Source organism: Osmerus eperlanus, chromosome 4, assembly GCF_963692335.1.
Source record: "Osmerus eperlanus chromosome 4, fOsmEpe2.1, whole genome shotgun sequence".
Classification (NCBI taxonomy): domain Eukaryota; kingdom Metazoa; phylum Chordata; class Actinopteri; order Osmeriformes; family Osmeridae; genus Osmerus; species Osmerus eperlanus.
Genome location: NC_085021.1, coordinates 15,037,724 through 15,052,529, shown reverse-complemented (window position 1 = coordinate 15,052,529; position 14,806 = coordinate 15,037,724). Strand labels below are relative to the sequence as shown.

Here is a 14,806-nt window from a genome sequence, read left to right as displayed (position 1 = left end):
GTCTGCACTGTGGACCACACCAGACCTCACCAGACCTCACCAGACCTCACCAGACCTCACCAGACCTCACCACGCATCACCACACATCACCACGCATCACCACACATCATCAGGCCCAATCATCCTTGTCACCCCTCCCTCTTCCTCTTCTCTCACTCCTTTCCACTAGGAGCCTGTTATGTGCTTTGTGCACAGTGGGATTGAGGTGGGGGAGGCGGGCTCTTTAGCAGATTAAAGGGAGAATAAGCCCTTCACTTAGAGGGAGCAATCATCTTCAATAAGAGAGACGGCTGAGGGTGGGCTGAGTCACATCTGAGCCCACTGAATCCTCACGCTCTCCCTCTGGCTGGGACTCTCTCTGCTCACCTCGGTGTTGTCCTGGAGGGGAACGCCTCGTGCTCCAACACTGCCACCCAGTGGATCCGACCGTAACAGCCTGTTCCTTTTACCGCCTGCTTCGTTCTGCTTCTTCTCACGTTTCTGTCTCATGTTTGCATTATCTGCTATGTTGTGTTTACGCTGCTGTTTTTCTGTGTTGCCACGTGTTTCCTACCTTTCCCATTGTGTCCGTCTGCTTTTCTGTCTGTCCTCCCTTTCTTCGCCCGTCCCTGTTGGTTTCATAGAGAGGAGTTTGGGGATGATGCTGCCCATCAGTTCTGTTGTCCCGCCTCAGGGTGCAGTAGCCCCTCCTCTCGATGAGCCGCAGCTTGACTGATCTCTCATGACGTCAATCACAACCCTTCAGCCAATCGGCCTGCTTTATGGGACTCTGGAGGGACCCTCACCTTGACTGAGAGGAAATGGAGAACTCACTGTGTACATGATAATCGCACACCATATAAACTAAGTCTGGTGTTTGTAATTAGACTAGTTGCATGTGAATTCTTGTCTCATTGACAGTGATTACGCAGTACAGTACTTGTTTTTCCAACTATCAATGTTTACTGTCATGAATGTTGATATTGTCATAGCTGTGTCCTTTGGTCTCTTGTCTGAGTTTATCACTTCTCTATTCATGTCTTTCACATCTTGTTCCATCTGAGTTGTGTCAGTTCAGTCACATTTAGTTTTGACTATACAATAGCGCTATAAAAGATGGTCCTTATTTCACCCAGTCATTGTTTATTATAAGGAAAGCTATAGAAAAATGACCACTTGGAAATGACCACTTGATTATTATATAAGATTGATATCTGTTTTTGATGTCTACTTATTTCTATCCATAAATGTTATATGATTTATATATGACTGTAATAAATGTTTGGCCCCTTGCTTGGCCTCCTCTCACTCTGTTCTCATCTGACATAATGTCATGTATATTACTGTGTGTGTGTGTGTTTGTTTGTTTGTGTGTGTGTGTGTACGTGTGTGTCCATGCGTGCACGCTGCCGTGAGTTGGCTTGAGGAAATAAGGTGGAGGGTGGGGTGAGTAAGCCCAGAACTGTCAAAAGACTTTCAGGAATGTTGCCTGTACAGCTCTGCAGGGTGAGTAACCGATCGAAAAAGTCAGTGTGTGCGTGTGTGTGTGTGTGGTTATGTGTGTGTGTGTGTGAATGAATGAGAGAGAGGGCGTGTGTGTCAGAGGGTGTGTTTGTTATCACGCTCCACCAGTCCCTGTGGGACTGGAGCCGACTGGAGCCGCATTAGCACCCGCAGCAGCACGGTAAGAACTCCTGGGTTCTGTCTTTTGCTTCCAGTAATGTCAAGAGTTGGGACACTCCAACTGGTATCTGCTACTCATGTGACTAGTTTGGACTATAATTGCTGTGTGTGTCAGGTAATGTACAACATGTGTTCAACTCAGTCTTTTGGACTGTATCAGACATGCTGTCTGAGTGGGTTCTTGGTTTCAGACCAGGTATGTCCATCTTAACCTCCTATTTGAACACCATTAGATGCTTTAATCATCCAGAAGTCTTTGATGAGGGTCAGTGAGAGGTGCACTCTGCATGTACTCCATGTTGTGTGTTTAATATAGATAGAACTAAGGGAGGAAGTAGAGCAAGAGGAATTCAGTGAAAGACGGAGCGTGATAATGAGGGTGTTACCTGGGACGGTTTCCAACACTCAGATAAAAGAGCGCATGAGATCACACTTGAGCACATACATTGTATTTGACACTTGATCTATTTTGTTGTGGAGACATACCCGGACACATGCATTCTGCCCCATGGGTCATCCACTGAAGCAGTGGATAAAGTTAGTGGATATAGTTAGTGATACATTCATTTCCTGAGGACAAATCAAATGGAAATGTAGAGTTTCCCCTTTTCATTTACTGTGCATGGACAGAAATAGTGCACTGGACAGTGACATCTTGTATTAGTACTGATGTGATGTGATGAAAGCTTCTGATGCGCATATTGCCTCTGGTTCTCTGGTGTAGAGGTCCAGTTAGTACACTAAGAGGTTTTTGTGAAAAGCACAGACAGACAGAATGTCTTGAGCTAGAGTTGGCGGTAAGGGAATGCTGGAATCTGACAGATGAATGATGGGATTGTTCTCTCCACAAAATTAATTTTGTTTTCCGAAGAACCTTCACAATGCAGGCCTCAATAGCGATGATAAAATGCTGCAGTCATTCCCTTATTTACATAAAGCCAAGGCCTGCGTCATCCCTTTCTGTAAGTCTCAGAAGAACGCTGAGTGAAGGTAGCCATGTCATATGAAGAGCAGGGTCGTACTGCTCGGCTCAGATCATCTGATCTATACTACAGTGACTGTTCCTCTTTCACTTGTCCTAGATGTCGCACATAGCTGTACACAGGGCGACTGTTGCTAACGCTTTGGACACTCTCACCACTGGTGTCTGTGTGTGGGGGTGTCAACACCGGGGACAGAACCAAAAGCTGTTGGCCTCCGGAGACACACAAAAAGAGAGAGAGGGGACATAGAGGAGTGAATGAGGTGTGGGATGAGGATGTCCTGATAGGTGGCCACCCAGGGCTGAGGGACAGATCTGTGATGTATACGAGCCTTTCAGTGGCCAGTGTGGTCACACTCCAAGACCCCAAGGTGTTGTTCTGTCCTGCTTCTGCCTTACACACACACCACACACACACACACGCATACTGACAGGACATCTTTAATGGATGAAGGAGGGACAGGCGGTAGAGGGCTGGAGCTGACATTATGCTTCAGTGCACACTGCTCCTCTCAGTTATCCCAACTCTCCTCTCCTCACCACTCCTCTCCTTACTTCTCCTCGTCTCTTCTCTGCTCTCCTCTACTTTTCACTCCTATCTACTTCTCCACTTTTCCTCTCTGTCAGCTTGTTATCTGTCAGCCACAGTGCCATACAGTGTCTCTCGTCACGATGTCACCGGCGTCTGTTCCTAGAAGCCTCTCTGGCAGGACCTCTGTGTGGCACTGTAACAGGACTACACTGTTTACTGCATAAAACATGAGGCTCCGATGCCACCAGTGTTATGGCCTTACTCATGACTTATACAACAAACATTTTACTCATATAGCCACAATGGCCTACCAAACCACACTCATGGACAATAAATATATCACCACAGATATGAACTGTGTTTTGGCATATTACAGAGTTGTATATTATAGAGCCAAAAATGTAGAAATGCTATTCCCTTTAATGTGCGGTGGCTGTGGCAAGCTGATGTCCCGAACTGTCCCTACCTGTTAGTGTAAAGCTTGGACTCCGATTTCCACTCCTTAAAGGGAGCTCTAGACCACGGAGGAAAGAAGATGGGCTATTTATACGTTCTAATAAAACACAGGCATGTTAACAGCAGTTATGAAAGTGCAGAATAATCTGCTTCAATGTGTATGTTGGTGTATGTTTTGTGCGTACAAACACACATTTGTATTGTAGGAGTGAAATAAAGCCATCACTGCCACAACCCACAACACATCTACACCCACCTAAACGGTGTTAACAGTCAATCTATCGCCATGGAAACAACGCTCCTCATCCCATCAACTGCCTCACCGCCCACAGAGGTCTCACAGCAACCGTCACCAAGCAACCCCCCTAGTTTCTCCATTTGTGAGGATGTGGGGGCAGAGAAAGAAAGGATCAGAGAAGGAGGAGGGAGAAATGAACCACAGGGGAAAATGTGAGTAAGAGGAAGGAGAGGAAGTCAACAGTGGACTCTGTGAAAGCTGATCATAAGGACAGTTGACAGAATTAGTCAGCGTTGAAGAAGATGCAACTTGAAGTTGAGGAATCAATCAACCAGTTGAATGATTTGATTCCAGGTCAATCGAGAAAAACTAAAAAAACTTCCTATATTTCAAGTAAATGGAGCCTTTAGAGAACAGAGTTGCAGTACAGTAAACCTCCCAATAGAGGTCAGAGTTTCAGATGTACAGCCCCAGTCTGACTCCTGTATTATGTCACCAGTCCCCTGTGTGATCCCTCAGGGGGGCTGCTCACAACCTCACTGTTAACAGATTGGAAGTGCAGTGAAAACTGCTCCCTAGGCAATAAAAAGCTTCCTTCGCTCCCACTTCTCCTTCCATTACAGCCCTCCCTCAGCCACATCAGATTCTGATGATGTTGTTTGTCTGTTTTTCTCTCCTCAAGAGTTTTCCTTCCTCTTTCATCTCATTTGAAACACAGGAAGTTCCTGCAGCCAAGGGACAGGGAGCAGGAAGGGGAGAAGAGAAACATGTTAACATTGAGAACTTTCACCCTAAAGACAGACTCCTCACACATGTGCTCTATATGGTGCCTGCTTAGTAGGCTTAGTTAGTTTATTTGTCTTCTCCAGTATGCAAATAGCTAAACACTTTGGCTGAGCCTTTGATTTCCTCCTTTCCTAAACTGTTCTTCCATTTCCAACCCCAGTCGGTCTTCAGGGACAAAGGAGGCGTGGCTAGGGAAGGGAGGAAACGTGGGCTGGGGCATGTGACCATGGTCAGGCTGGGCTGGAGGGCTGGAGGACTAGGCTGCCCTCACTCTCTTACTGACTGGCTGGGAGACTCGTCCTCTTCATATCACACATGGATTTGGGATAGAGAGGAGGACGGAGAGCTTGTTGGATTACCTGGATGATGTCAGTAGATCTTAATAGACTGTCAAAAGTGAATTGGGAAATATTGATGGGATTATCTTTTGTTGGAGCATGAATTGCTGGTGTTCACAGTTCTGAGACAATCTGTGTTTGTGTGGTTGGGTAGCATAGGCCCAGTACAGTGGGTGAGGTGTGTGTTGTTGTTGGTGTTATTTCACAAAGCATTGTTTGAACTGCAGTCTGGGTCATCCATGTCACTGGCATAGGATGGATCTATTGTGGCAGCCTGGCTTTTCCAGTTAGGTGTGGAGTTACAGGTATGTGGTAGTGACTAATCCCCTCGCTGGTTTAATACCAGTTCTGAATGAGAGGAGATAGAGAGAAAGAGACCGACTGGATATTCTAAACAAGATAACTCCAACAGTAGTACGCAGTAGTACATAAACCTCCCTCATACAGGACAGGGAGGGAAGAGAGCAGAGAGAGGGCAGAACCCTTGGCCCCTTCAGAACTTTGGCTTCCAAAGCAGGAAATGGCATGTGATGTTGTCTCTCTGCTAGAAGCTGTGTGTAAAGCCATAGGACATCCTGCTCACATGGTGTTTTATGATCACCAGTTGGACTTGAAGGCTTTTTCCTGTAATAGTCTACATATTATTGCACTTGTGACCTTTGCCAAGGAGTTTATGTGAAGTTGAAAGGAAAGTATCTCGATCTACCATTTCGAAGTGATTTTCTGAGTTCAGTCGTGTTCCTTCATGTCATCCAGCAAGAGACGTTTTCTGCCGCGCCGGTCTCATGTGTACATGTGAGTGATGTCTGCCATGTCTACAACTCAAGAGAAAAGGGACAGTATATCCAACTCTCTGATCTAACGTGTCTTTATCTCTCTCTCTCTCTCTCTCTCTCTCTCTCTCTCTCTCTCTCTCTCTCTCTCTCTCTCTCTCTCTCTCTCTCTCTCTCTCTCCCGCCAGTGTGGAAGGGCAGTCTCAGTGTCCAGAGACAGGCACCCACACAAACAGCCCTTACAACCAGACTCCCTTCCTGCGCGGCTCAGAACGCTACACAGACAGCAGCGCCGGTCCTCCGGGCCCGAGGGGCCCCGTGTGCGTGGCTTCCCCTAGCACAGCGAGCCTGGCCTGGGCCCTGCGGACACGCCACCAGCCTGCCAGCCTGGCCCTGCGCAAACAGGAGGAGGAGGAGAACAAGAGGTGCAAGGCCCTCTCAGACAGCTATGAGCTCTCCACAGACCTGCAGGACAAGAAGGTAGCGACTTTCGTGCTATAGTAGTGGCGACAGGTTATGGTGGTCGAGGTGTGGCATGGCTAATAGAAATAACTACACAGTCCTCTAAACATATAGCTGTTAGTAAAGCTCCTGTATCCTGTGTGTCAGGTGGAGATGTTGGAGAGGAAGTACGGTGGGTCCTTCATGAGCCGCAGAGCAGCCCGCATCATCCAGACGGCGTTCCGCCAGTACCGCATGAACAAGAACTTTGAGCGGCTCCGCAGCTCCGCCTCCGAGAGTCGCATGACGCGACGCATCATCCTGTCCAACATGCGGCTGCAGTACTCGTTTGACGAGCGGCAGCCGCAGGCCCAGATGCAGACGCACTTTGCCCACAGCGTGGGCATTGGGCCGCCCCACTCACCCGTGTGCAGCCCAGAGAGGGACACCGACCGGCCAGACTACACTCACCTGGAAGACTCCTTCTCCAAACAGGTCTGTTGGCATTTTAAGCAGCCATCTTGTCTTGTATTGGCTTGATGAATGAGATGGCCTGTGGAAGGAGGCGTTTTTTTATAATGTTGCAAAAGTACTTGTGTTCATTCAAAGTTGATAATGTGAAGTAGGGGAGAGGCCAGTTATAGACCAGTATGTTTTCTCAGCTCTGACTGCCTGCTCTGTCTCCCCCAGGTGAAGTCCCTGGCTGACTCCATAGATGACGCCCTGACCTGCCGCCCCGGGAGGGATGACTCCCAGGACGGCAGCCGGGAGGGTGGGGGCCTCAGCGAGGACTTTGGCGAGTGTGTGTGGAGCAGCAGCAGCAACCCGTCCTCTCAAAGAGGCCTGGGAGACAGGCCCCGGGGAGGGGGCGGGGGGCTGAGCATGCACGGTGACAGCACTGCCACCTCCTACAGTGACGTCACCTTATACATGGATGACTGTATGCCCTCCTCGCCCCTCTCCCTGGACCGCGCCCCCAGCAGCACAGATACAGAGTACTGGGGGCCCGGGGGGGGCGTGGGAGGCCGCGAGGACAGCAGGGACACCGAGGGAGGGGGCAGCAGCAACAGCCGCCGGAGCACCCCTTGCACAGAGTGTCGGGACTACCGTCTGAGGGGCGCCCACCTGCCCCTCCTCACCATCGAGCCCCCCAGCGACAGCTCGGTGGACATGAGTGACCGCTCGGACCGGGGGTCCCTCAGCAGACAGCTGGTCTACGAGCAGGAGCCCGGGGGAGGAGCCGGCTCTCCTCAGGGAACCCTAAAACACAACCCTAACACGGGGCCCCGGCCCTCCTCCACGCCCGCAGCCCAGGGCCAGACCCGTGCCCCCAGCCGGCCCCTACCCACACACATCCCCCATCACGTGGCACACCACCACCACCACCACTCCATCCACCACCACCAGTACCCAGACACGCCCTCCTCCTCCTCCTCCCCCCAGCAGCCGCCCACCACCCCCCTGTCCTCCTCCTCCTCCACAGCGCTGCCCTCTGGTGGCCTGGAGCAGCCCTGCTGCTCCGATGGAGACAACGACTCGCTCAACTCCACCACCAATTCCAACGAGACGGTGAACTGCAGCTCCGGCTCCTCCTCCCAGGACAGCCTGCGTGAGCCTCTGCCCCCGCTGGGCAAACAGACGTACCAGCGGGAGAGCCGCCACAGCTGGGACTCCCCCCCATTCAACAACGACGTGGTCCAGAGACGCCAGTACCGCATCGGCCTCAACCTCTTCAACAAGTAAGACAGGGAACATGGACCTGTGCAGACTGGAAGAGTCTTGTTGTATGGGATGCCAAATGTTAGCTATACTTGAGGCACCGTTGTTTGAACACACAATGGCTTTCGGTGTCGTAGGGAGGGTGTTGTGATTAAGTTTTTTGCGTCACCTGAGATCTTACTTCTGTTCCCAGGAAGCCGGAGAAGGGGATCCAGTACTTGATCGAGAGAGGCTTTGTGTCGGACACCCCTGTCGGGATCGCTCGCTTTATCCTGGAGAGGAAGGGCCTGAGCAGACAGATGATTGGAGAGTTCTTGGGAAACCGGCAGAAACAGTTCAACAAGGATGTACTGGAGTAAGGGAAACCAAATGAATTAATACAGAGTCAAATTTAAGGGAAACACAGCCACTACATAAACAACATCGAATTCTGTCTGCAACTCACTCTCCTGTCTCCTGTGTTGTAGCTGTGTGGTGGATGAGATGGACTTCTCAGGGATGGACCTGGATGATGCGCTGAGAAAGTTCCAAGCCCAGATCAGAGTTCAAGGAGAGGCCCAGAAAGTAGAAAGGCTTATAGAGGCTTTCAGGTGTGTATGTGTGTGTCTGGGAAAGAAAGAAAGTGCCTACTTGTGTATCTAAACGGCAACAGCTTTTTAACCTATTCCCTTCTGTCTTTCAGTCAGAGATACTGTGTGTGTAACCCGACCCTGGTCAGACAGTTCCAGAACCCAGACACCATTTTCATATTGGCCTTTGCCATCATCCTCCTCAACACTGATATGTACAGCCCTAATGTCAAGGCTGAGAGGAAGATGAAGATAGAGGACTTCATCAAGAACCTGAGAGGTGAAATGGAACAGACAAATACTGTACACACACCACACACACACTAAGAAAACACATACTGGACGTTCAGCTAGTTTCCTATCCTATTTGATATGACTCCCCCTTGTGGTTGATGCTCATAAGCTGTGTGTGTGCATGTGCGTGCGTGTGTGTGTGTGTGTGTAAATGCCTGTGTGGACGCGTTTCCCAGGAGTGGACAATGGTCAGGATATCCCCAGGGACTTGCTAGTTGGCATCTACCAGCGCATTCAGAAGTGGGAGTTACGGACCAATGATGACCATGTGTCCCAAGTGCAGGCTGTGGAGAGAGTCATTGTGGGCAAGAAGCCTGTGAGATATCTGAACAAAAATACCATTGTTGGACATAACATTTTGTGTTTGTTTATTAGGTTATAACTTGGGTCCGGGGTTTCACCTGGTCATGTCACCTGATCAGAATAAACTCCAGACGCTGGTTATGAATGGCCTTGTGAAGAGTTATTTGACTAGTTGTCCATGTTTGTGTGTGTAGGTGCTCTCCCTGCCCCACCGCAGGTTGGTGTGTTGCTGTCAGCTGTATGAAGTACCTGACGCTAACCGACCCCAGAGGACAGGGTTGCACCAAAGAGAGGTCTTCCTCTTCAACGACCTACTGGTGGTAAGAATTCCCGTGAATAGTCCTCGACTCTTGACTTCTACCTGAGCATCAAGGCCCAATTGTGTTTACAGTACGTTGTCATGAGTCCAGCCATTTCTTTTCCCACGTCAAAACCTGCCCTGTCCATGTGTCTCCTCAGGTTACCAAGATCTTTCAGAAGAAGAAGACCTCAGTGACATATAGCTTCAGACAGTCCTTCCCTCTGGTGGAGATGCAGGTCCACATGTTCCAGAACTCCTGTGAGAAACGGTCTCCCTTTGGCATACCTAAGCTTCCTCATCACTAATACTGGAGTGAAAATGTGCTCCTTGACCACAGAATAATCCAACTGTGGCAGTTTTTGAGACTGTGGGTGTATGTTGTGTTTGGCAGCTGGGAAATAGCACTAGGTCGTTTTTTATTTCTCCCTGTGTCTTTCAGACTACCCTCACGGCATCCGTCTGACCTCGGCAGTGCTGGGTGGGGAGAGGAAGGTCCTTATCGTCTTCATGGCACCCAGTCAGCAGGACCGCACCCGCTTTGTCAGTGACTTGAGAGAGAGCATCGCTGAGGTGCAGGAGATGGAGAAGTACAGAGTGGAGTGTGGGTACCCCCTGCTGGTCTGGATGAGAAACTACAGCTATTTATGGACACTAAATATGAAGCTCACTGACTCTTGTTTCTCTTTCTTTCTCTCTCTCTCTCTCTCTCTCTCTCTCTCTCTCTCTCTCTCTCTCTCTCTCTCTCTCTCTTTCTCGCTCTCTCTTTAGCGGAGTTGGAGAAGCAGAAAGGTGTCATGCGTCCCAGCTTGCTGAGCGGAGGTGGGGTTGGAGGAGGTGTGGGTGTGAAGAGTGATGTGGTAAATGGCATTCTGGGAAGGCCCAGTCTGGATGACAACTATTCTGCGGGGGAGGGGCTGAAACGCACAGCCCTCAGTTCCTCTCTCAGGGACCTGTCAGACACAGGTGAGGCAACACACTAAACACAGAAACAACTCCATCTAATATCATGTCACCAGGTTTGGTTGGGAAATACCTGAACAGGACTGGACATGCTATGATGCTAATAGATCTGTAGACAGACAGGGGGGTCTACTGAGAGAGCTCATGTTGTCTTCTTTGCTTCATCTGGGCACATTTTGCTCCGTTTCCTCCGGCACAGTAAAATGCAGCTGCTGCAACTCTGATCTCTCTTTCACACAAACACACACACACCTACACACAGGCAAACACACACTCATTATCACTCTTCTTAAAGATTCTATTGCTATCTTTTCTATCTTTCCTAACCTGACTCCTCCTGGGCGGGTGCAGGGAAACGTGGTCGCAGGAACAGTGTTGGTTCCCTGGACAGTACCATGGAAGTAAGTCTGAGTGGATAGACCTGTCCCCCTAATGTACCAACACATCCCTAATCACTTAGCACACCCAAAGCATGCAGTGTGTGTGTGTGTGTGTGTGTGTGTAATGCATGAGAGTGACCTTGCATCTCTGGCATGCCTCTGTGCTCTCACTAATGTTGTCTGTTGGTTGGTTTCTCCTTGAGTCACAGATGTGGTAATGTGTGTGTCTGCGATAATGTATTCAGACATGATGTCATAGATACAGATGGTTCTTCCTCTTCTCCTGCTCCCAGGGCTCCATAATTAGCAGCCCGCGGCCTCACCAGTGCTACACGGTGCCAGGAGTGGTCCCTAGCTGCTACGGAACAGAAGATTACCGGCCTCACCGCCCCATCCTGAGCCCCGGAACAGGGGTGGGGGGTGGGCCGGGGCAACAACACATCCCTGCTGGGACGGGAGTTGGGGGAGTACCCAGCAGTGTAGAGAGGGGGGGGGTGGGGAGCGGCCCTGGGGGGAGCAACACCGGTTCTTTCCTGGGGTCCCTATTCGGCAGCAAACGTGCCAAACCGCCAGGGCCCCTTATCCCACCGGGGCCACCCTACCCCGCCCCTGTCCCCCCACCCACCACTGGAGGGCCCCCTCCTCACTCCCCTTCATCTCTTTGCCAGTCCGACGGGGGCCCTTCCAAGATCCAGGCACTTCATGCACAGTACTGTCACACGGGCAGCGTGCAGCCCCCGCCTCCTTACTACCATCACCATCGCTACCATGTCCAAACTGGCCCCCCTCCCATGCAACCCATGGCCTCTCATACACTACAGAGAGGGCCTCTACACTGTCGCCCTCCGCTTGGCCCCCCACATTTCCAGCACCAGCAGCTGGCCCATCTCTCCCAGCTCTCCCAGCATGGCATACAGGCTCGCTACGCCAACATGGTGGTGGGCTTTCCTCCCCCCCTTTCTCCTCACTCCCCACACTCCCCGAGTCCTCAGTTCGCCCTCTACCACACACAGCCCACACACTCTGTCAGGGGGGGCATCGCCGCTGGCACCAAGCCTCCTCTGACCTTGTCTCACTCCCACCCGCACCCCCACCCCCACGCACACTCCAACACCCACCCCGGACACGTACACACGCCCCACCCAGCCACCCACCCCACCCATCAGGCACATTTCATCTTCGGCACGCTGCCCCACCAGTCAACGTCCGGCTCCGTCAATGCCCATCACGCAGCCTCCGCCGCCCAGTATCTGCCCCAGTACCCTCCTCTCTCTTCCATCCCCCCTCCCCCCCCCCACTCCCCTTTACCCCCCCCTTCCTCCCCCCTTACCCCTCTTACGCCTCTCTCCCCTCACCCCCCCCAGCACCCCGGACAGCCCCAGCAGGGGCCCCAGGTAACGGGAGCTGGGGCGACAGGCACAGGGGGCAGTTCCAAATCCAAACCTATCAACCGGATCAGTACGGTGGTCTGAGCAGGATGTGGCCACACAGAGGTCTGAGGTCAAAAGGGAGAGTGGGGGAGGTGGCCAGGGTCAGGTCCAGGGCTAGGACGGAGCAGGACAGTAACAGCAGTAGCCCCAGTGACAAGAAGAAACGCAGCTTACTTCGCCTCTGTTACTTCCACCTCCGCTTTCCGCACATGTAGAGAAAGTAGTCGGATCTACGCTGATTGGTGTTCATTTTCTCAGGTGTATGAAAACGGCTTCAGGCAGGAAAAGTATTAGAGACGTGAAAAGTAAAGACAGATTGCGTTCACACAGGCACACACATACACAATTAACTACTTCTATAGCCATATGAATGATGATAGTAAATGTAAATGTAGAGTACAGCCCAGTGTTTCACTGTCTGAAGTTTAGTTGGGGTAACAGACTGCACAGAGACATGAGCAAGACTGTTTACACACTTACCATTGTGCAGTGCTGGAACAGAACTGAACATCTGAGAGACCAGCTACATCCAAATGGATGTTAAAAGACTTCAACCATTTAATACATTCCAGCAGGGTTGTACATTGTAAACAGCCATAGAGGAAAGTTGCAAAAAATGTCCCTTGACTTTGCAATAATTTACCTAGCTTAAAAATGTATTTGTCAGTTTATACAGGTCTTCATCGCTGAAAGGTATCCTTTTCTAATGTAGACCTGTAGAAATGTTTCTTTGTCTCATACTTTTATGATCTTTGCACGGTTTATGACAGTCTTTGCCTCTATGGTCTTTTACATGTCAACATGAGTCATCTGGTTTCATAGAATTTACACACACTCCCTACAGAGAATGTAGAAATTAATGATACAACAAATAATATATTTGAATGTTTTTCAAGCTTTTTGCTGTTGTATAGCCTAAATGTTATATATACTTGCTATGAGTATGATGAATATTGTCTAATAATTGTTTTGACCAGTGATTAATGATATAAACACACTGTATATTTGGTTGTATATGATTACAGAATATATGCACATACAGAAATGTCCTCATACCTTGATATGACATGAGGCTGTTATGATATGTGGAGTGTGGTTTGTTTTTGTTCTTTAAGAAGATTGCCATTGATTTCCTCTATTATCATAGCTATTATCATTGATTGTTGAAAATGTTAACATTAATTACTATTTTGTTCTGATAGAATTATATATCTTCTACTTATTCCTTTTTTTTTAAACACTGGTGATTATGTGAGAAAGCAATGGCACTGTTTCTAAAATGGGGTCATTTTCCAATGTCATCTGAACAGAAAAGACAGCTGAACTTATGTTTTAATAGATAGCTTTTCAGGATTTATTTTTATTTAGACCAGCTTCCCAACATTAGAAAGGGCTTTGACCTAGTCATGTAAAATGACCCCAATTCCATCGGTGACTGACACTCCCATGGCCCTTGACATGCTCACTCTCTCATAATAATCTAGTGATATTGAAATGTACTCATGCAGCGTGTTTTGGGACAGTCAATGTCTTCAAACAAGCACGCTTCTTTAATGCAGTTTTGTGGTTTTGCACACATGTGGTGTCTTAAGTCAATAATGGCCTTCTTTTATTCACCAACTCCCCATGTAAATCTCAGATATCTCTCCCTTCATTCTCTGACACCCTAGTATGCCTATAGTCTTGTAAATAGAACAAACACTAACACATCCTGCTTCTCTACAATTCAGTTCCTCTCTTCTTTTCACATACTATCCACCTCTCTAGAATATCAAGGGTCCTAGGGGGACCCAGGCCAGTGCCAGTAGACCTGAGTGAGATTGGACATTTAGTTGAGAAGTGAAAGCTTCAGAATTGAGCTTTGTTAGTCCAACGACAATGGAGAACAGAAATACAGATCCACTAAACAAAACAAAAAAAGCTGGGTAAAGATTGGGTGTTATAGGAAGATTTTATGTGTTTGCTATTCCTCTGTAGTGTCACTTTTTGCATGAATATATCTGCACTTATTGAATGGATTGTACTGTATAAACCTGAGTGTATATACTATACAAATACATAATGTCTACAGGATTAATTATTCTTATTCTGTTATTTTGGTGAGTGTGTATGATTTACAAGGTTTGTGTGTTTGTGTGCGTGTGTGTGTGTGTGTGTGTGTGTGTGTGTGTGCATGTGTGTGAGAGAGAAAGAGAGAGAGAGAGAGAGAGAGAGAGAGAGAGAGAGAGAGAGAGATGGCTAATAATGGATGGCAAATACAATTTTATTATTTTATATTTTAGAGGTGAAGGTGAAAGAGTGCTATGTGTACAAGTGTTTGTATGTTTGAGGATTTATTGATATTATTTAAGTCACATCCTACAAAAAGTATGATTTCTGAAACATATTTTTATGTAGTAAGTGTTCTGAAAGAATAGAGGATTGAGATGTTCTATTTATTGCTTCTGATATATATTAAAAAGTGTCCTTGCAGTGAAAAATGTCGACCTTTATTTCAATTGAAATTTGTATAATAACAAAATAATGTATGTAACTCCCCCCTCATATTATAACGATTGGTGAGGCAAAAGTTGAACCGGTATCAATAGAATATACGGACTATTTTTTGATAAACGACAATGTGGAAGGATTAATCACCACTC

At 48.6% G+C, this 14,806-nt stretch overlaps 1 protein-coding gene across 1 annotated transcript in view; it reads left to right on the top strand.

Annotated features, from left to right (window-relative positions):
* Nucleotides 1-14,636, top strand: part of iqsec2b (IQ motif and Sec7 domain ArfGEF 2b) — a 25,639-nt gene extending 11,003 nt beyond the window's left edge. Inside the window, 14 exon segments of the mRNA XM_062459473.1 lie at nucleotides 5,956-6,247; nucleotides 6,377-6,703; nucleotides 6,899-7,947; nucleotides 8,121-8,282; nucleotides 8,395-8,517; nucleotides 8,610-8,776; nucleotides 8,967-9,106; nucleotides 9,288-9,413; nucleotides 9,553-9,652; nucleotides 9,834-9,995; nucleotides 10,163-10,357; nucleotides 10,706-10,755; nucleotides 11,028-12,086; nucleotides 12,089-14,636. Of these exon segments, the coding sequence (XP_062315457.1) occupies nucleotides 5,956-6,247; nucleotides 6,377-6,703; nucleotides 6,899-7,947; nucleotides 8,121-8,282; nucleotides 8,395-8,517; nucleotides 8,610-8,776; nucleotides 8,967-9,106; nucleotides 9,288-9,413; nucleotides 9,553-9,652; nucleotides 9,834-9,995; nucleotides 10,163-10,357; nucleotides 10,706-10,755; nucleotides 11,028-12,086; nucleotides 12,089-12,379 (4,243 nt within the window). The 3' untranslated portion in view covers nucleotides 12,380-14,636.
* Nucleotides 14,637-14,806: the final 170 nt, after the last annotated feature.